Below are 21,970 nucleotides of genomic sequence, written 5' to 3'. Positions count from 1 at the left end.
GGTCTAGAAATCTTGTTAATAAGAGGAAACTCAAACAACAACAAAATATGAATTTCAGGCTTAATCCTCAGGAATTATAAAGCAGAGGATTAAACAATGGAGATTATGAAGAAATGCAATTTTGAAATTTTTCCAGGGCATATACTTTCAGTGACTGATAAGTCAAAAAGTCAATCATGCAAAAGCAAACCAAACAAAACTTCTCTAAGTATTCTCTGCTAGTACTATTTGGCATCCTGAAGTGGACAGCTGAAAGTAGGGCGTGATTCATGTGAAGTCTGAAAGGGGCTACCACACGGAGGCAGGGAGGTTTCGGTGGTGGGCAGGGTGGCCCTCTAGCAGTCCTCCCCTCCCTTACTGTGGAAGGGGAAGGTTTTCTCTTTGTTTGGTAAAGTGCTGTGGGGACACAGACTCAAGCTCTCTCTCCCCCTTCCCATATTGTTGCTCCTATGTAGAAATTTTAGAACTGTCTCTGGGAATACCCTATCCCTGAAGGATCTCAAGATCTCAAAGGTTAACAGAAGCAGGAAGAGATCTACAAGGTAGAATGCTTATTGGGAATGAGATCAACCTTTGGTGACAGGAAGTGCAAAGGGCTCTCAGCTTGGGGAAGGAATGAGGAGAGAGACGCTCCTAGGATGCCCCTGTTGAAACTGGAGGAGGAAAGTCAGGATGAGTAATAAGAACAAGCATTTGGTTTTGTAGACTCAAGTTGCTGGAGTCACAGAGCGGTGATTCTGAAAGATGATTCTGAACTCCAGCAAACAATTGGCTCGGTCTTATTTTGAAGCATCAGACAAGGTTTCTTGAACTTGGCACTCTGATTCTGACAGTGCTTAAAATTTTGACAGTGTACTGTGCCTGAAAAGGCAATGTATTAAGGATCCACTACTCATCTACCCATGAATTAAATTATATTTTAATAATCAAATAAAGCTAAATCACTGTCACTCCAGTTCAACTGTGATTCATGTGCCCAATAAGTTAAGGTAAAGTTTGTGTGATCATCGCTAGATGTTTAATAAAGTACAACATGTGTTTCCCAACATCTTGCTTTCGAGGGCAACAGTGGTGGCATACCATTTAGAAAAAGAATTTGGGTTTAGAATTTATTTATTGGGAAAAACTCTGGTCTAGGTAGCTCTGTCACTATTAGTAGATATGAACTTGAGCTTGTCCCTTGACTTTCTGAGGTTCAGTTCCTCCTAAAATAATATAAATATAATAAATTACTATTATTATAACTATTTATCAATTAATTACTAATTATTACTATTATGAATAATATTACTATAAAAATATTGTTACAGATTTGTTGGGAGGAATAAAGCAGATAAAGTATGTGAAAATTCTTAACACTGTGATTGTTTCCCCTATACGTGTTACAGAGACTGTGGTTGATTGGTTGGTTGGTTGATATATTGACGGACTGATAGTTCCAGGAGATAACCACAGCAGTGATTTGAGGTTGAGATTGGTGCAGAGTTGTTTTGCAGAAAATAAGAACTGGCTGTTCTTTTGCAGGTTTCATTCTACTAACCAACATTAATAGCTTCCCCATTATGCTTGACTTACTATTTTGTGCTAAGGACAGAATGCACTGCCCCTCTAGACATTGAAACTTGGCCTCTCTTCAGGTTCATATTGCCTTTGGAAATTCCTATTGTTTTTAATTTCAAAGTTTTCTTTCAGCGGCTTGCTGAATGTTTCTCTTATATTTGTATCAAGAAAAGGAGACACACATTTCCCTTTGTGCATTCCTGTGTACACAGGGGCCTGGCAGGGATATGATGGTTCTATATGTTAGAAGCCTAGAGAGAAAAGAAGTGGCCTTTGGATCACTGCATAACTTATAATGTTCAGGCCACTTCAAGTCCTTTTTGGAACAAAAGAAATAAAGCAGTAACATGCAATTCTCACAATTAAAATAATGCATGTAAGTAGTAGTCACCATTTACTGGGAGTTATGGGGACTTGATCACAAGTCTTTCGATTCCAAGACATGGCATCACATGCTCTGAAGATTTTACTTTCCGTAAGCTTCACAACAGCCCTACTGTACAGATAACGAAACTGAGGCTTAAGAGAGTTGGAGAGATTTGACCAGACAAATACATTGTCTTAATTTATTTACATATAGCTAGTGAGTAACAGACCCAGGATTCAAACCAGGTCTGTTTCAATTCAAAATATATGTACTACTGTACATTTAATTCGTGCAACTCCTGATACCTGCATTGACTGAGCACGTTTGTAAAAAAAAAAAAAATGTACCCTATTTTGAATATAAAATACATAGCTCATCTCCCTGGAGATCTAAATTTAACATTCAGTGCCTGTATATTACTTTAAAATCTAACTTCCTCCCTTTTCTCATCTTTATATCTGTAGTATTTTGTTTCTCATGGCCTGCTTACTAGTCATGAGAAACTATTGTTTTATTCTTTATTATATTTTATTAATTTATTTTTAATCAACTAATTTAATTTTTAAGGATTTTGAATTTTATTTTTTAATTGCTTTATTTTAATTCTTACTTTTAGCTCTCTTTTAATGTTTTATACTTGGTAATCACATCACAGGAATTACCACCACTCCTAACTCCCATTGCTTGAAGACATTTTTCTATCTGTTCATAGCTTCTCAGGTTTGGGGATCTTATCCTTGCCCTGTCCCCAACTACTGGATCTATAAAAAAAATTATTGATAAACTTTTATGTTGCACAGGATTTGTTTGGCTAAAAATATAATCTGTCTTCTACCCTACTACCAGGTTTTTTTTTTTTTTTTTTTTGCTGGCAGATATGTGATGTTAGACTATTAGTAAGTCTTTCCGTCAGTCTAATGAGGTTATAATCACATACTACTGAGCCTTTACTGTGTCTCAATTTCCTCACTTGTAAAAGAAGACTGAGAATCCCTTCCCTTGTAGTAATAGACACACACACACACACGCACACACAGACAGACATACACAGAACTGCTTGAGTCCTTTCATAAAAGTGGTAGAGTTTCATAATTCCTTACCAGAAATCCTTGGGGCCAAAAGTGTTGCAGAATTCAGAATTTATATCTATCTCTCTCTATATATATCATATATTCCCTAATACCATCAGCAGAGTCTATGGAGAGACTGCATAATAAAATGCATTGTATCTCTGAAGCAAAATTAGTGAATATTTCCTATAAATAGGATAAATTATGTATATTAATAGTCTTAAGTCAATGACACACTGAAGTTAGAAAAAAGTGTTCAATTTTTAGAACTATTTTGGATTTGCAGATAAAGGAGTATGATTTTTATTAGCAATAATTAATTTAAAATCACAAAGCTTTATGTTCAAAACAGTTACAGTGGAATATGATAATCTGCCTTACCTAAGTTGGTTTTCCAAAATGTCTTTACTATCCAGCTGGACCAATGGGATTCGAGTAAATCGCTTGTTGTCATCTATTGGGATTTTGCATTCCATTCCCCGGTAATAATCTTGAAGGAGTCTCTTTGTATCTTGGAAACGGTTCAGTTCTGCCTTTAATAGCAGATGTGAATATTAATATCCAGGAAAGAACAAGCTGATGTGTACATATTTCCCATAGAAGACTCTGTAAGCACTACTTTTAATTGTATCCTAGATTCAATCAACCAATACAGTAACGAACATTTAAGAGTTTTCTTTGTCATAGGTATCATGTTAGCCGATTTGGGAGATACCAAAAAATACTATACATACAAATACAAAATACAAATACAAAAATACAACACTAGGTTCTGGTCCTCTAGGGCAATTTAACCTTGTTGCGGAGAAATAACTAACAGTAACAAAAAGCAATAAGGAATAGCTCACTTTCTACAGTTTCCCTTCTTGCTCAAAATGTACAGAAGGGAGATAATTCCTCCTGTGCTCACAGCTAAACCCTTTTGCTGGCATCGCCAGGAAGTACCTTGAGGGAAACGGAACAGCACAGAGGAGTTGGTGGCAAGGTGAGCATCAGTTATTCACATCATGACTCCCTGTCAGCACAGGTCATTTCTCTTTGTGGTATGCATGTGTAGTGAAATTATGCAAGTACCAACACAACACATATAGACCATAAGTTCTCCAACCCATTCCCCCATTGGATAGTAGACCATATGGTATAAATCTGCACTTCTCTTTGGTAGTGCAAACATGACTTTTAGACTTTGTTTTACTTAGTGGGGGTGTTTAAGCTAGTACCTGAGGGTCTAAATATTAAAGCTTTCATGCAGAGGTATTCCATGATATCTCATTAATTACAGAAAGTGTCTTTTTTTAAAAAAGAGCAAAACTGACCTAGTATTCAAAGCTTTTAGCTAAACCTAACCCAAAGACATTTATGAAGGAATTCCTAAGTTTATCAATTATGTTGCCATTTATTTCATAAAACCTCAAGTAGTCTTTTCACTGCCATATTCACAGTTAGAACAAATAAATGTCTTGTCTGCTGTTATTATTATTTTGTTGTAGTCTACAACAAAAGACAAGAAGAGTTTCAATAAGTTTGTTTTTGATATAAAAAAGGGTAAGCTGAATTGCTCCTAAAAGCTGTTCTCTGCATTATTGAACTTTTCTGCTAAATGACTGAGAAAGAAATTCATTTGGTTAATTTGAATCTATGTTAAAAAATAAAATTACTATTCACATATTGTTTACAGAACACATTTTAAATAATCTCCTTGGATTTTAAGCATAAATATATATTTACATAATTATTGAAACTGGCATTTTGAAATGACTAGAAAAACTAAACATTTTTCTCTTTCCTTGCAAAGAAACCAAATTTAGTTTTAAAATAGTTATGTATGAGCTAATCTTACAGTTTAACAATAAGTGTTTGCACCTGTCATGCTTAGTTTTGGTAAAATAGTAGAGATACAATGAGTCCTATAAGTTACACTCATGAGAAATTGCACAATAGCACATTTATAATGATTAGGATGCAAGTATAAACCCAAATGGTACAAATCGGATGTTCACAAATAACTTTAGAGAATTGAAGAAAAGTGTGGCAATGTTATAAAAATTATTAGTCATTAAACCATAGCATTATATTATTTGGGAAAGAAATTTAGAAATCACGAAATTATTTCCTCCTTAGAGAACTGAATTTGAATAATGATTAGGTTTAGCAGAGCCTACCTTATACAATTAGTATTTGGAACAGTGCTGGTATCTGTGCCTTAGGCTTACCTTATTACACAATTATTTCATATAAAAGATTAATTTATTTTCAGGGGCATAATTTGATTAACTATATAGCTAAATTTGAATAAGATGCCATACTATATCTAGGATTTCCATAAAAGCAGAATTAATCAAGATCCCGCTCACATTTGTGATAATTAGCAAATAATGCTTTCTTAAGGTTCTTGTTAATTGTCACAGAATCTGAGATTTAAAAGGAATATTAGAAATAATCTAGCATAGCATTTCCTAAAATGTATTGTATAGAAAACTTGTCCCATGCGTTGTTAATGAGTACTATGTTGGGGATGAACCTGTTCAAGGTCGAGTAGTTTCAGAAATGCTGGGTCAACATACCAAAAGGATTTCTCTGCTGCAGAGCATCCTGATGTCTATATACGTCAATATGTTTGGCAATCTCCCACGGAGAGGAAAGGGTAGAATATGCAGCACATCCCAAAGTCATTTGATCACAGAGTCTTTGTTTTGTGAAACATCTTGTAGGACTAGTTTTCCATGGAAAATACTTATCTAACTTTGGGGAAATACTTATCTAACTGTCAGTTACCCAATATTATAGGCCCTTGAAGACTTGCTTGAGGGTACTTTCTCCTAGTCCTCCACAAACATGTGAAAGCTTTAGCTTTTGGGCTTCCTGGATAAAAACTCATTGCCTTAAAAATTTGTTATTTGATGAGCAGTTCTAAATAGGCTATATCTTCATAGACCGAACTGAAACCTACTCTCCTATAATTTCCACCTTTGGTTTTTATGGGATTCTACTAATCAGTGCAGAATCAGGCTCTCTTCTGTTCTCTATGGCAAGCTTTCAACTATTTGAACAATAGGTCATTAGTTAGGAGTACAGTAGTTCCCTCTTATCCTGTGGGGGGCAGGGAGTAGATATGTTCCAAAATCTTCAGTGGATGCCTGAAACCTTGGATAGCCCTGAACCCTATATATACTATGTCTATTTTGATCTGATAACAGAACAGGCTACTAAGTGACTGATGAGCAGGTAGTGCAAACAGTGTGGATATGCTGGACAAAGGGATGATTCATGTCCTGAGTGAGACAGATGGTGTGAGATTTCATCACCCTACTCAGAAGGGTGCACAATTTTAAACTCATGAATTGTTTATTCCTGGAATTTTCCATTTAATATTTTCAGACTGTGGTTGACTGTGGGTAACTGAAACTGCAGAAAGCAAAACCACGGATAAGGGCGGACTGTAGTACTGGCTTTGGAATCAGATTCAGTCCAAATCATAGCTTTTCCACTTAGTAGTTGTAGGCAAATGGAGAGTCATACGATTTCCATAAAAGGCATGCATTGTTCCAAATCGAGAATGATTCACAAATTTTCTCTATTCTCTGTCTTCATTATTGGATTTCAGTGACTTCTGCCATAAGCTTTTGACACAGCTGTTTGCAATATTTGATTTCTGCTTGCCCAGACCAGTGTCCTGGGGATGCTACCCAGACTGGTTTAGGCAGCTTGGGTGTCTCACTTTAATCCTTTGCACAACCCATGCCATGTGGATCTGTCTGTTGTCCTGTTCATGGCCCAGCTTTGTCCCCTGCTTTAGATAAACTCTTTCTAACTCCATCTTCTCTTTGCAATGCAGATTGCTAACATTTCTGCACTGGGCTTTCTTGCCCTGGTATCTTGACTTTAAACCTCCCGCCTGAGGGGCTGCTCCTGCTCCGCCAAGTTTCTGCTGATATTTCAAGCTTCTGCTACAGCCTGTCCCTGCACCATGAATTATCCCTTTGTAGGTTGGAAGTACCAGCACTCATTGGTCATTTGTTAAACAAACATTCCACTGAACACCCACTGTGTGCTAGCTCTAAAGAACCACAGATAAATATTTTCATTTCCTGTATTATCTCTTCAAGTAATTTAATCAATTGAAGACTAGAAATGTACCCTTTTCCATTCTCTATTTTCACTGCTATTCTCTTAGGAAAAAATACTCATGTAGACACAGGTTGACCAAACCATCCTTAATATTCCCCTAAATTTGACTAAATTTTAAACAGGCTTCTTCCTGACTCTAGGCCCCTGACCTCTCTTTTGTTAGAGCATTTACTTTAAGAAAGCTTGTCATTGTAAATCCTTTCTCTGTCCCTTTGAGATGTAAATCTTTTTAAAAGCCTTTTACCAGTTTTACAGCCCAGGAATGTCTTTCTCAAGTCTCACTTTGGAATGTAATTAATCATCAGGAAAGACAGTGCCCCTGTCTCCCATTTCATGGAAGGGTAGGAGCCTAACTACAGTGGGTGCCTGGCTCCAAGTTATAAAACTACCTTCCATGATGAAGATAGAAAGTTGACTTTTCCTTTGGGTAGGGCCAATTAGCAAACTGAGATGGCCTATAACCCTCTACCCTTCATACCACCCCAGCTCTTAAAAACGCTCTAGCTTTTTGTCTTGGCAGAGCTGAGCTGGGAATCCAAGACCTGGTCTGAGCTCTCTTCCCCATTGCTGACAATAGCATCAGAGTAAATCACTGTCTGTCATCTTATCTTGCCCTGTGCAGTTTTTTATTTAATAGGTTGTGAATTCTGATAAATAGTCTGTTTTTCCAGTCCAGTATTGGAAAACTTTTTACTTTTAGGAATCAAATGCTTGCTGTGTCTGATCTTGCCCATGCTTTGTGGCAGGGCTGCTTTCCTGGGCTTTGTCTGGTTGGCCAGTTCGTGTGTCTGCTTTGAGAGGCTGACAAGGTAAACAACTCAGTTGCAGACACTCTCTTTGCTGTCACTCTCTACATATCTAGGCCACCTGCAAGCAAGGCTGGTGAGTAGTTGTTTGGGATGCTCCCAGTTTGACTGCTTGCTTGGCCCAGACCAAAATGTTTTATTCCAGCTAACTTCCTTGGCAAGATGGATGGAGCTCACACCAGGTCATGAGCAAAATGAGCCCTGAGGACACCCGAACATTCCCAAAGGAGTTGTCACATGAGGGACGTGGCTAGGAAGGGACGAGTCTGTGTCGTTGTGACCAGCTGCTCTTACCTGCATCAGTGAAAAGAAATGGTTAATTGTTATTCCAAGAGAGTCCTGTAACCAGCTCTCATTGATGATATCCAGCCGCTCTCGCTCTGCATCTTCCTTCTGAGTGTCACAAATATCCCACAGGCGGTCTCGCAGATCCTGCACGGAAGAGAAACATTGTGGTCATGCTTTAGCACCGTGGCTCAAACCACCTCAGGGTAATAAAACTAAAACTTTTGCCCCACTTAAAAATGTCTCTAAAGAAATTTTATACCTAATGCACTCACGTATTGTATTTGTTCATTCAACCAAGATTTATTTTGCTTCTATTCTATCAGGCTCTCACTTCCAAAGACTACCTCCCCGAATCATATATCTCTGTTTACCAGAAATCCACTACAGTTCACTTTAGCCACGGATGGCTATGTTTTATGTACTTTATTCCTTCCTCAAAAAGTTTGTTGGGTTGAAAAATCCAGTATACAGGAAGGCTGTTTGCGTTATGAATATGTAGGAAAAAAGATAGCAAAGATAGAAAAAAGATAGTTTTAGGACTTGCAGTTATTAATTACTATTTGAAGAATGTTTAAGAACATGTGAAATACTTCAGCTTTACTAGAATATTTGAATACCTTGTAGAGTAAACCCTTCAGCCCCCTGACCCATAACCCAAGCCACCATGATGCTTCGCTTCCATTGTAAGAGCTTTCCAACTGGTCTCCCAACTGGTCTCTCTGCTGTTTTTTACCCTCTACTATAGACTCTTTTAAAACAAGAGGCCAAAGCTTTTCATCTCATTCAGATCAACTCTGATATTCTCATAATGACCTCCAAGGCTTTAGATAATCTGGTCCCTTTCGATTCTCTCCCACCTCATCACCAGCCACTCTTGCCCAGCTCACTCTGCTCCAGCCACACCAACCTCCTGCTGTTCTTCAAACACACCACACCTCCTTCCTCTTCAGTGTCTTTGCCCTTGCTTTCCCCTGTGCCTGATGCACCCTTCCTCCAGATATCTACATGGCTTACTCAATCACTCTGTCCTGGGTCTGTTCAAATGTCACCTTCTCGGTAGGACTTTCCACAGCCACCATACAAAAAAGGGTACATCAAATGTTCTTTTCCTCTTGCTGTGCTTTCTTGTTCTCTACATACCTCTTATTACCAGTGACACATTCACTAAATATTCACTTGTTTATTGCTTAGTCTCTGTCTTCTGGTCACTAGAACATAAACATCATGTGGTCACAGATGTTTTGTTCACTGCTGAATCTCTAGCCCCTTGAACAGTGCTGGGACCTTGATAGATGCTTAATAAATATTTATTGAGCAGATGAATGGACCATGGGAAAGAGTTTGGCAATGCTTTGTTGCACAAATAAATATTGAGGTCATAATCAGACTTGTTTGTTAGTAGCCTGTACTTAAGGTAGCAGCACAGGATACCCCTGAAGAGATAAGGAGGTCTACCCATTTTACACAGGGAAGATGAAAGGTAAGATATTGGAATCAAGCTTCTTATACATCACAGACCATGTTCTAAAGTATCAGGGCAATATACTTCATTCATGAAGTTATGAAAATCTGCCTGTCTACCGACTGCCAGGCATTGTGCTTGCTGGAGGCACAAAGATGTGTAAGATTTAATATCTTCTCTCAAGAGATCTATTCAATATAGACAACCCTTTAGGTTTTCCATGCAATTCCCTTACTACCTTTCTCCTTCAATAAGCCATCAACAAGCCATATAACTGCATTCAAGATAGGAATGGGATTAACACCAGGGATGAAGATAGTTTTGTGGACTAACAAAGAGGTAGATTCCTCTTTGTAGATTCCTATCTAATCTACAAGACAGATGCCAATAATGCTCCTGGACTGCCGACCCTGGCTCCTCTTTCCGGAAGTGTTGCCAAAGTTTTCTCATTCTGAACTCAAAGTGCAGAAAAGCTACTGATCTTGAAAGTTAGCTGGTTAAGAGTTCAAACCATTTCCTTTCTCATCCTCATACTTCATGGAGGTAAGAGGGGAATGAATTGGTGTTTTGCAGGACAAGATACGAAAGTCTGGCAACGCTGTTCCAGCAGGTCACAGATTTCCTTACATTCACTCTTTGGTGTAGTTCAGCCTTTGTTTCCACGTCATCCCACAGGTCATCAGGAAGAGAGTTGAAATCAGCCTGCCACTGAGCTACGAAATCTTGCTTGTAATCTGGACGCCTTAGGAACTCCTGGAAACTTGTTCTGTTGACAATAAAAGAAGGAGAAGGATCTTATATGTCATGCCTGTAAGCTATAAAATTCTGACTTTGGAAACTTTACTTACCTAATCTCATGTAAGTAAGCAAGCACAGTCTTCTGGTATTCTCTCAGATGTCTGAGCGCTGTTTTGACGGTATTTATATAGGAATTTTCTATTAGTTCCCAGTAAGGTACTAAAAATGAAGGCAGTTCCTGTTAAATGGTAAAGTGTAGAAATTGTTATTTCAAAATGAAAATCTTCCAAATAATTGAGTCAAAAGAACAGTGCTAAGCAAGAAGATGAAGATGCAACTGCAACTACTCAACCCATTCCCCGTGAGACTTCTTGTTCCTTCTCTTTCCCCTTCCCCACCTATTCCCATTCCAGATAATTCTTCATGTCTCAGCCCACACATCAGTTATTCCAGAAATCCTTCCCTGACCCAGCAAGTCTGTAAGGTCACCCTCTGATGTCCTTAGGTTCTCCCTTGGCACCCTGTACTTCTCCCATTATAACACTACTGACATTAATTGTAATTGCTTATTTATTTGTCCGTATTCACCTCTAGAATATCAGTCCCATAAAGCCAGAAACTATGGTTGTCTTGTTTACCATTATACAATTTTTTTCTGTAATTACCACAGTGTCTGGGACATAGAAAGTCCTCAGGAAATAGTTATTGAATGAATGAAATGAACCACAGATAACACATTTTGCCGCTGTTGGAAACACCTAGTGTTCATGTCAGGGTGGTGGTGAGTTACTTCTCTGATTTCACTTAGGAGATTCCATCCTTGCTGTGTGCACCATGAAAATTAGAAAGTTTCTTTTATGTTATCTTTAATAATGTAAATAAACAATCAAAAACAAGAAATAATCCAAATGAAATAATTTTAAGAATCCATACTATATTTAATATAAACTTGCTGTACTAATTATTCCCTTATTGGCCATGTGTTTATTCAAAGAATCACACCTGGGGACCTTAGAGATCATCTGGGCTAATTTCCTCTCCAATCAAAAAATACCAAATCCTAGAGATATATTATCCAGTCTCTTCATGGACCTCATGGATGCCTGAAGAATGATATTTCAAGGCAGCCCCCTCCAGTGATGTACAACTCATGTTATTCGAAAATTTTTCCTTGTGTTAAGCAGAAATTTGGCTTTCTGCAATTTCCACTTATCAGCCCTAGCTATTCCCTTTGGAGAAGGACAGACTATGCCCACTGTCTTCCCCATGATAGCCTGTCGAATATTTGAAGACAGGTATCACTAGTAAGGAGAGAGCTAGACTGGGATTCAGGATATATGAGATCCAGTCTAAGCCATTCTATTACTATTTAAGTGTCTCACTTTGTCCAAGCCAATGAGTAAACCAACCAGGAATTATTCATTGAGTAGTCACTCTATGTAGGTAGGCATTGTTCTAGGGACTAGGAGTTTTATGGCAAGTAAGTCAGGGTCCCTGGCTTTAGGAACTTATATTCTGGTGGGAGATGGGAAATAGTAAAGAAGTCATAAGTAATTAAGTAAATCAGTAAGCAGGTAAGTAAAGACCTAAGCAAGTCAATAAGCTAATAAAAAAGTAATTCCCATACTAAGTGCTGTGACGTGACAGAGGCGCTGCTTTTTTTGGGTGGTGAGGGAGAGCCTCTTTGTTTAGGTGGCACTGGAGTTGGCACTGAGGAGAAGGAAGATTTAGGAGAAGAGCACTCTGAGCAGAAGAAATAGCAGGTGCAAAGGCACTGTGGTGGGAATGTTCTTGGCATATTTACAGGACAGAATGCAGGTTTGTGTGGGTAGAGCTTGGTGGAACAGAGCAGGACTGAAGGACGATGATGTCTGAGAGGTGGGTAAGACCCAGTTCCTGAACTCTTCCCTGATTCTGTCCCTTTCTCCCCTCCTTCTCAATGTCATTGTCCTCATTCAGGACCTTGTCAGCTCTTGTCTAGAGTAGTACAGGGGCCTCCTGACAAGTGTCTATGATTCGTTTCAATATTCTATTCCCAAAACACCTAATACTTATTGAGAACTTACTTTGTGTCACATACTGTTCAAAGGGTTTTATGTATTCTAACTCATTAAATTCTCACAACAACCTATGAGATTGTTTTCTATTACTCTTCCCATTTAAAGACGAGGCAAATGAGGCAACAGAGGATAAGCAGCTGGTACAAGGACATGCAGTTGCTGAGTGATATAGCTGGGATTTGAATGTAGGCAGACCAATCACAATGCATATTTTTAAACAATTCACTCTAGTGTCTCTCTGAGATGTTGTTTTGAAAACACATTCCAATGTGTTACTTCCTTGATGAAAAACATTCCACTACCTAGCAGATGAAGTCCAAACTTCAGCACTGCTGGTATGATCCTTCTAAATCTGGTGTCTGCCTTCCTACCAGACTTGCCTCCTGAAGCTGTGTCCTCACCCATTCTGTTCCTGATACACTGAGCCATTCTCTTTGATTGGGATTCTCTCTCCTTATACTCCCTACTCAGTGAGCTCATACTTTGAAAGATAACTTGCAGTGGGGGACTTTTTATTTTGAATACCCCAAGCAAAATGTATCATGCCCTCCTCTATGTTATCATAACAGTATATAGTCCTGTTACAGATGAAATTACAAAACTGTGTTCTAATTAGTTGCCTAAAGTCAACCCCACTTATCAGTAGGGGATACGTTCCAAGATCCCCAGTGGATGCCTAAAACCGTGGATAATACCGAACACTATATATACTATGTTTTTTCCTACACATACATACCCATGGCAAAGTTTAATTTATCAATTAGGCACAGTAAGAGGTTAACAATAATTAATAATAAAATAGAAGAATTATAACAAAATACTGCAATAAAAGTTTTGTAAATGTGATCTCTCTGTTTCTCAAAATATCTTATTGTACTGTACCATGGGTAACTGAAACCACAAAGCAAAACTTCAAATAAGGGGGGACCACTATGTATGCCTCTGTCTCCAAGTAGATTGTGTCTTTGGACACAGAAATTGCAACTTGCTTTTTTTTGTATTCCCAGCACCAAGTACAGCATTTGCACATAATGAGTGCTCAATAAATATTAATATGGGTGTCAGTAGACTCATATGAACCCAGTTTTATCATTATTAAATTTTGGGGAGACGGGATGGCTCCATCGAGTTCTAAAAGCCTAAGATTTTATGTCTAATCATACTTCAAGTATTCATTTATCTAAATTAAGCATTTACAGTTCTTTTAATGCTCCTCTGACATTAATTCAACAACCTTTCCTGACCTAGTTCCCCTCCCTGGTTTCTAGTTTGTCATGATCTCTCTTAAAGGAAATAGTATCCAGAATCGTGCTGAAGACCATTTTAAACAGGCACAGTACTAAACCTCCCTCCCGGTCAACTTCAATCCATTAATCAACACTGTGTGCATGAAGAGTTACCACCTAAGAGTGGGATTAATTGAATTAGCATCCTGTTCACAGCTCTCATTCATCTACAATGACTTCATGAAGAAATTGATAAATACTATTTGAATGTAAGAGATATTATGTCTAATATTATCTCCCCCCCCCACCCCGGGCCCAGCTTCAGCCTCTGAGGAGGACGATGATGAGGAAGAAGAGGAGGGGGGTTGCTACGGTCTGGCTGAATGTGAGTGCGTGCACTGAGGGGCCTCTTTCCTGGAATCCTCTCCTCAAGCATCTGCTCTTGTGCTTTCACAGGGTGGAAAGCAAAGACCTCTTGCTCTGACTGCCTCCCTGATTCTCTTTGCACCTTCCCTGGTAACCAGCAAAGGGGGGTCCTAGGCTCTCCTCACACTTGGCTGTTGCCTGAGAAAGCCAGATGTGGAAACAATCTCTCTTTTCTCTCCTTTCTCTTTCCCTCCATGTGTCTATTGAAGTAAGATAGAGACCTGGGGTCCTCAGGAGGTCTGGAAATAGTGTTACCAGATAATGTACAAGATGTCTAGATAAATTTGTTGTTTATCTGGAATCCAAATTTAATGGGCATCTGTCTTCCCCTTCCCTGAGAAGTCAGCTCTGCAGCTCAGGTGTGGGAAGTCTAGAGTGGAAAACAACTAGACTGGACCACATGGCCTGCTTTGCTGGAGAGAAAGTTCTCCTCTACATTGTAGGTCTTAGGTGAGCAGAGGTCTGTGCTGCGTATCTCCCCATGTCCCTCCAGACCAATTTCCTACCCTTCACCCTGCTCAGTGCCCTGGGAGGCTAACATATGTAAACTCTGTCAGGAAGCTCCCCTGCTGTCCACCTTGGGGAGAGTGTTCTCCTACTCCTCTCTGCGGGGTCACTGTGGGGCACTGCCTCCCCCTCTGCAGAAAGCCACAGCTCCTGTCAGATGGCCCTCTGTGTGCAGAAGTCCTCTTGAGGCCCAGGGATCTGCTCCTTTTCTTCGCCTCTTCAGGCCTAGGGGCCAGCATGACCCCCAGCTGTCCCTTGCTGGTGGGGGTGGGGAGGTGAGGGGGATCGTAGATAATCTGATCCTTGTAAATTTCCATACTTATTACCTACACATTTTAAATAGTCCTTTATTCCACTCTCCCCAAATTATCATCTGTTTATTGCCAGAATCCCGACTGCTAGAAGATCTACATGGCAGCTGGTACGATATCTCAGTGTTAATTTTTTTTTTTTTTAATTCCTATCCTCTGCTTCTCTTCTGTCCTCTACGGATTTCAAGGGCTTCAAGGTTTGGAGTTAAGGATTGGATTTTGGTATTTTTACCCTGCAATCCCCATCCCTTACCAAATAATACCATTTTAATTTTACCTCCTTCCCAGAAACCACTTCTATTCTATATCCTGCTTCTATGACAGTTTGTGTGTGTGTGTGTGTGTGTGTGTGTGTATACATATGTATACACAATATATATAAAGTAGCTTCTGTTTAGCTGAGTGATGTCAATTATAAATATCCATAATTGTATCATTTAATGTTCTCATCTTCAAATATTTTCAGTTCTAATTTCATCCTTAATGCTAATTAATTAATTCGTTAGGAACCTATCAAGAATCTGTCATGCACTCTGTACTGTGTTTGTGCTGAATGCAATGAATTGTTCCACATGTTCCTACCCTCCCCAAGGAATTTATGATCTAATTTGGGAGATAAAACATATTCCTAGGAAAGCTCAATAATAACAGCAACCCCACAATTGCTCCATTTCATAATTGAGTCTATATTGCCTGGCACAGATGGTCCTTGCTGAGCTCATCAGAGTAAGAGATCACTGGGGACTGGAATGGAGGAGACAGGACCCATTCTTTTCAAAAGGACTCTTTTGACTTTTAAAAAGTTTTAAAGGAAGGACCATTCTGTGTGATTTTCCCAAGGATTTATCTGCTAAAGCAACCAGAAGTGCCTAGGTGTGACTGGGCCTTGCAGTTGTCAAAGAACAATGAGCTGGGTGGAGCTCCCAGGGTTCCCCTGGGTCATCTCCTTGGCTTACACTAGCATACCTAGTTAAAGCTGTCGGGTCAGAGAGCTGTTGTTCTATTACTGATTGAGTTACTTTCAAAAATGTTCTCCCACTTCTGAAAAGTCAGAGGTTAAACTTCACTAAAAAGCATTATGATATGGGTATTAGAACATGGGTAGAGGGCTAGATATTTGCTGGATATGAGTCCTGGGGAAGTCATTCTTCCAGGAAACTGCATCTCTGCTTGTCCTCAGGGAGAAAATTGGTCCTCACAGAACCCACTTGTTCCCCCCGGTTTAGCACTTTGAACTGTAGTTCAAAGCATGACTCAGAAACTTAAGTGAGGAGGGAAAAGGATGGGATGTCATTCAATGAGTAGTCTCTTAAAAAAATATCATCTCAGCTTTTTAATTAATACATATATATATTACCAGATATGAAAGGCCTTCTGGATGTTGCAAATAATGGTATGAATCTTACTATAAATAGGAAAAAGAATGGATTCTATCAGCTTGGTTCTAAACTGCCATACCTCAGGAATTGGTTCATCCACATAGACCCACTCTTCTGATCCTGGCTTAGGTGGTGGTGGCACTACTGGAGTAGGTGATATATCTGCAGAGCTGACAGGTGATTTCTTTAGTGGTGTTTTTCCTCCTGGCGATTTTCCTTTAGGAGAACCTTAAATATGCATATCAAATTACTCCAATACAAGTAGATGAATGGGACAGAATTCTGGTGGTTCAATAAATATATCATTGCCATAAACTTCAGCAATTCATTAACTACTTTTTAAGCTCCTTTTGGGCAGTCTTATTAAATCAAAAATTTAAGAAAAAGCCTCATTTTCCACAGCCTCGAAATTAACCAATGATACTAATAATAGTGAGTTGCTTTCTTTGTAAGCAATCCAACTTCTCTTTTCCAAATGGCTATTAAAAACAACCTGATATTTTATTTTCATCTCTGCTTTGCTTCCACAATGAACATGTAACTCTTATATAGTTTAGACTTTAGAGAAAAGTGTATTTCATTTCTTATTGCAAAAACTGGCAAATTAAACTCTCTATCCTGAATGACAAAAAGAAGAGGGGTTACTCTGCCTCCTGAATATCCCCACGGCCCCACAGAGACACAGGGTTTCTAGGGGAAATTATATTCCTTGTTGTAGTCAGGGAATAAGGATCAAGGTAGTTGCTGGGCCATGAGCCTGGCTGAGTCAAGGCATGAGAGAGAATGAGAAGGGAAGGGAAGGGGAAGGAAGGGGAGTGGTGTAAAGGCAAATGAGAAGGGAGCAAAAGAGGAGGAGGAAGTCTAATTTTCAATTCAGAATTCAAACAGACATACACTTCACTTTCCCTGATATCATCAAGAGGGAAATCTAGATTTGTTAAGTGAGAGCACTAATATTCCCTGAAAGGATCAAGGTTATTACAGTTTGGAAATTCACTCAGTTTAAAATTCCACTTACCTTTAGATTAATTATCAGAATTTTTAAATGAAGTTTAAAAACACCTGTAGAACTGGGAGCACTTTCTTTCCCCAAAATATATGTCTTTAATGAGTATTACTAAATGTTAACGCTGTTTAGAAAAGCAAATACATCTTCCACTCTTACATTAGTTAAAAATAAGTAGATTATAAGTAAAGGAGGAATTGTTAATTGTCTTGTGGACAGTTTAGGTGTTTAAAAACAGTATACATTATCCATAGATCTGAAGTTGTATCTAAATTTTTGAAAATTTAGAAAAGTTTAAGTGAATCTTTGGTCAGGCAGTAACTGAAAATGTTCTTAATTTGATATACATTTCTATATGATGATTTTTCATCCTTTGACATGAATATCTAGTGAAGTCCAAGTGATAATTCTATGACCACCTTAGATGAATTTCTCTAACAAAAGGCAAAATCCAGGGAAGCTATGAGAAGTTTTGTGCTCCAAATTAATGTGGGAGGACAGACTACATTTCCAGAAGAGTGAAGAGGCTCAAATTTCCTTTCTCATAGGTTAACAGTTGCTAAAAAAATACTTGCTTATGTATTTTGACTCTCCTTTCTTCATCTTTGAAGTAGTAAAATGATAATTTCTACTTCATAGGTGATTGTGAGAATTTAGTGAGATTATTATATATGTAAATTACCTTGTGTAGCACCTGGCTCATAATAGGTACTACATAAGAGGGAGTTTGTTATTGTGATTATGGATTGTATTATAAAAGAAGATTGTGGTTGAATTTCACTACCTGAACCATAATCATAAATTAATCATCAACTTTTGGATATGCATCAACCTTTGGATAAAACCCAATACACATTTACATTTGCTATAAAACCTATTAAGACTTCATACACTGTACCACATACTGGTTCAAGGTCCCCAGTGATAAAAATCTATTTTAGAAATTTATCTGGAAAAGCTTAAACCCATCCTGCTTCCTTCTTCATGTTGTCAACCCAGGTTGTTCTGAGTTTAATGAGTCATCACAATAAGCATGTGTCCTTGAGCTGGACATGCTAATTCCCTCATTTCAGGGCTTTGTATTTTTATTTCTATTTCAAGAGTGTTATTATATACAGGTGCTCTTAATGTAATCCAACTTAAGTATTTGGGAGAAGAGGCATATTATAAATAAGACACAAGAAGTAATTGAATGTTTCTGATTTTCCAATGGGTCTAATAGGGCAGTAAGCCTTGGGCTCCAGTAGAGTAGTTCTCAAACTTTAATGATTATCAGAATCCTTTGGAGGGTTTGTTAAAACACAAACTCCTGAGCCCCAATCCTGGAGCTTTCAGATTCGGTAGGTCTGGGGTGGGCAGAGAATCTTTAGTTCTAACAAGTTCCCAGGTGTTTCAGATGCTGCTGGTCCAGAGACCACACTTTAAGAGCCATTGCTCTCATAGATGCATCCAGTTGTCAATTTCATTTCACCTTGTCTTTTTTCTCTGTTCTTCCACATCCTTCAAATTAAATGTCATTTGTGTTTATAACATTGATACTACATTTTATTTAAGTTAAGTGGCCTGGTAGCATCTATAATAATTGAAACTATAAGTTAAGCCAGAAATCAAGCATTGGAACAATACTAATACTAATACATGGAGTAGGACACAGGAACCAAAGATGACATTATTTCCAAGTGTTTGTTCCACAGAACTCTGGTCCCAACAGATGCTTCTCCAAGGAAGAAGAATTCTGCAGCCAAAATATCCTGAGATCTAACATACTGCATCTCCCACTTCCTTAGAGATGCACATTAACATAGAAAAAAAAGGCTGTAACTGAAAACATTTTAACATGATGTAACTTGGTATTTTCTGAACATGGAACATAGTTGATCATGGAAAACTTTCTTCATTTAGCTCCTAATTAACATCTCCTTAGTAAGGATATATGTTTGAAAAGCCATTGTTTTATTAAGAAATATAATGGAACAGTGGCAAATGGGTTTAAGAGGATAAGAAATACATTAGAACACCAGAAGTACAATTATGAATGGCATCTCAGTGTCAAGATGTTGGAGGAGAAGGATAGAGATTGATCTAATATGAAGAGAATATTAAAGAGTCAAAGATGACAATGCAGGAAATAAGAAGTTTGAAAAAAGGAGAAAAGAGATGGGTCCCTCAACTCATAAGAGATGCTTTAAATGTAATCGGTATCAAACAGCCTGTGAGATAAACAGATAATTAATAGTGTTCACCCTCAATGGTGTTAATTTCAAATATTAAGAAATACAATTATGTAACTTCTTCCTCATGAAGGAAATCCGGTTATAAATGCCAAAATAACACCATTTCTATATAACAGGAAGGCTACTAAATCTTGATTGAGAGTTCACCTATTTCAAATATTATTTAAAACAATAGAATAGCAAAATAAAATCCCAAATCACTTGGAAGTCCTCTGAGTTAGTTAATTTAAGCTAACTACATGGCTTCTATATCTATGTCTATATCTATACACACACACACACACACACACACACATATATTTTACTGTTGAACTTGTATGTTTGCTTATGGTTTGTTTGGAGTCTATATGTTTTCAATTAAGGATGATGTTAGAGCATGTGCTTTATTATGTCTACTTTGATGATTTGATATCTAATATGCATTAGTGTATTTAATGTCTATTTTTGATGATTCTGTGATGATCCTTCATTTGTTCTTTTTGATGATGAGAAAGCAAGGGATGAGCAATGTAATATGTGAAAATTATTCCATTAGTAAACAAGTGAGAGCTGAGCATAGATTGTAGCCCTTAAAATTTTAGCTAAATTTTTATCCCAGTGTTAACTCAATAGCTCTAGTTATATAAACCTATTATGTCATATAATCAGAGAATGGTGAGATTCTCTTTGAGAATCATAGTTATATGTATTTAAATGCCAAAATAAACTTCTTTTTAACACATAATTTTGTGAACATTGCACGCTTTTGGACTAAAGCTGCACTAGTGCTTTGTGATGAATAGTTAAACAAAGGCACACACTTCATGACAATGCCATTTGAATTACCTTGGAAGATGTCAACTGTATGTACTCATAACTATATTTCTATCTTTAGTTAATTGGTTGCTATAGCAGCTTCAACATAAATCTAAGTACTATGACTTTTAGAGCCTGGAATTTTCTTTTACCAACTTAGAAAAATTACTTTAAAAAAATGTTTCCTCCTTATTTCACGGAAATAGTTAAAGTAAAATAGAAAAAAAAAAAAAAAACATAAATAAAACTAGGGTCCGAAAAAATACAACTTAAAATAGAAAGTCAAAACCAGAAGAGGAATTGGAAGGAAGATATTGAGATCTGGGTCCTTCATAGATACTAAGCCTGAGCCTAGTTTGGCTTTGACATTCCAGATAGCCAAAACAAAAAGGAAATGCTGTCATTTAGAGGTACACATTATCTAATCACTAAGAGGAAAAAATGTTTTCCTGTCTCTTGATTCTGAATAAAATTTCTCACTTAGGATTTCATTTAACAGCCATTAAATCATGTAGTGGGCATAATATAGTATTTTATTTCAGAAAATATAATACCAGGTTATTACGGGTATCATGAAAATTTGACCTCCATTGCTATGTTATGTAGTGGAGGACTTTTTACCAAAAAGTTGAGGACTTCTTCCCAAAGTGCTTATCAGTATAAGAGATTCAATACAGGGTCCAAGAAAATACAGTTCAGTGTGTAGCATGTACTTTCTGACGGCATAGCTTAGCCATATAGGATAATACCCTATAATATCTATGATGAATGGATATTCTGAATATTAGATATTCTCTAAATTATCCCTACAAACATCACTTTTCTCAGTAGGGCCTTTGCTAAGAGCAGGATGCAGAAAGTTTGAGGTTGTACTCTTTGTCAAAGGCTTATGATTTACAAAAGCCTAAGAGAAGTAGTCAATGTGTACTATTATATAAATCTAGTTATTTTCACTGAGACAGTTATAAAATGCAGAATTACATGTAATCATATCTATCTTTATCTGTTGTACCTTTTCTTTTCAGTGAAGTTTCACCTTTCTTCCCTTTTCCTTCCTGAAGAGATTCTTGCTTACCATGTGAGGTTTCTAAACAAAATTCAACACACAAATATCATCAATTATTTACTTCAATAGACTTGGCTATATGATTTTTAAGCAATCCAATGTTATTTCTCAAGGATAAACCATTACATTTGTGAGCCACATAAAATGGCTCAGGTCTTTACTGTGAGTTAAAATTAATCTGCAGACAGACTATGGATTGAAACTTCTTGAATGATAGCACTATTCTGTCACACTGAGAGATTTAGTCCTAACGTTAATATAAATATCTGGTAATGGCTTTCATCATAAACTCTTTAATGGAACTAGTTGTGGAGTTTTAAAAGTTAATCACAAGTCCACTGAAGCACATAGCTCTATTTGGATTTATTTCAATTGAATGGTGCTTATACAATAAGACAACTAGATCTGTAATAAAAATGATACCAAAACAGTTTGAAGAAGAGTTAAATGACCATATTGTTTTGATATGGTGCATCCTTGAATTTCTCTTGACTATACGCTTGGTTGCCTTCTACATTTGCATTTTTCACTGACTGTAATT

General features: G+C 37.6%; 1 protein-coding gene across 1 annotated transcript in view; it reads right to left on the bottom strand.

Moving 5' to 3' along the window:
• SPEF2 (sperm flagellar 2) overlaps positions 1-21,970 on the bottom strand; it is a 138,347-nt gene that overhangs the window by 56,524 nt on the left and 59,853 nt on the right. Inside the window, exons 16-21 of the mRNA XM_069492613.1 lie at positions 21,376-21,450; positions 16,408-16,556; positions 10,530-10,657; positions 10,309-10,447; positions 8,226-8,363; positions 3,379-3,530 (exon numbers count right to left, since the gene is read on the bottom strand). Of these exons, the coding sequence (XP_069348714.1) occupies positions 3,379-3,530; positions 8,226-8,363; positions 10,309-10,447; positions 10,530-10,657; positions 16,408-16,556; positions 21,376-21,450 (781 nt within the window). The remainder of the gene's footprint in view (positions 1-3,378; positions 3,531-8,225; positions 8,364-10,308; positions 10,448-10,529; positions 10,658-16,407; positions 16,557-21,375; positions 21,451-21,970) is intronic.

Source organism: Eulemur rufifrons, chromosome 17 (assembly GCF_041146395.1).
Source record: "Eulemur rufifrons isolate Redbay chromosome 17, OSU_ERuf_1, whole genome shotgun sequence".
Lineage (NCBI taxonomy): Eukaryota > Metazoa > Chordata > Mammalia > Primates > Lemuridae > Eulemur > Eulemur rufifrons.
Note: the sequence above shows the minus strand (reverse complement) of the source record. Positions and strands in the feature narration are given on the sequence as shown.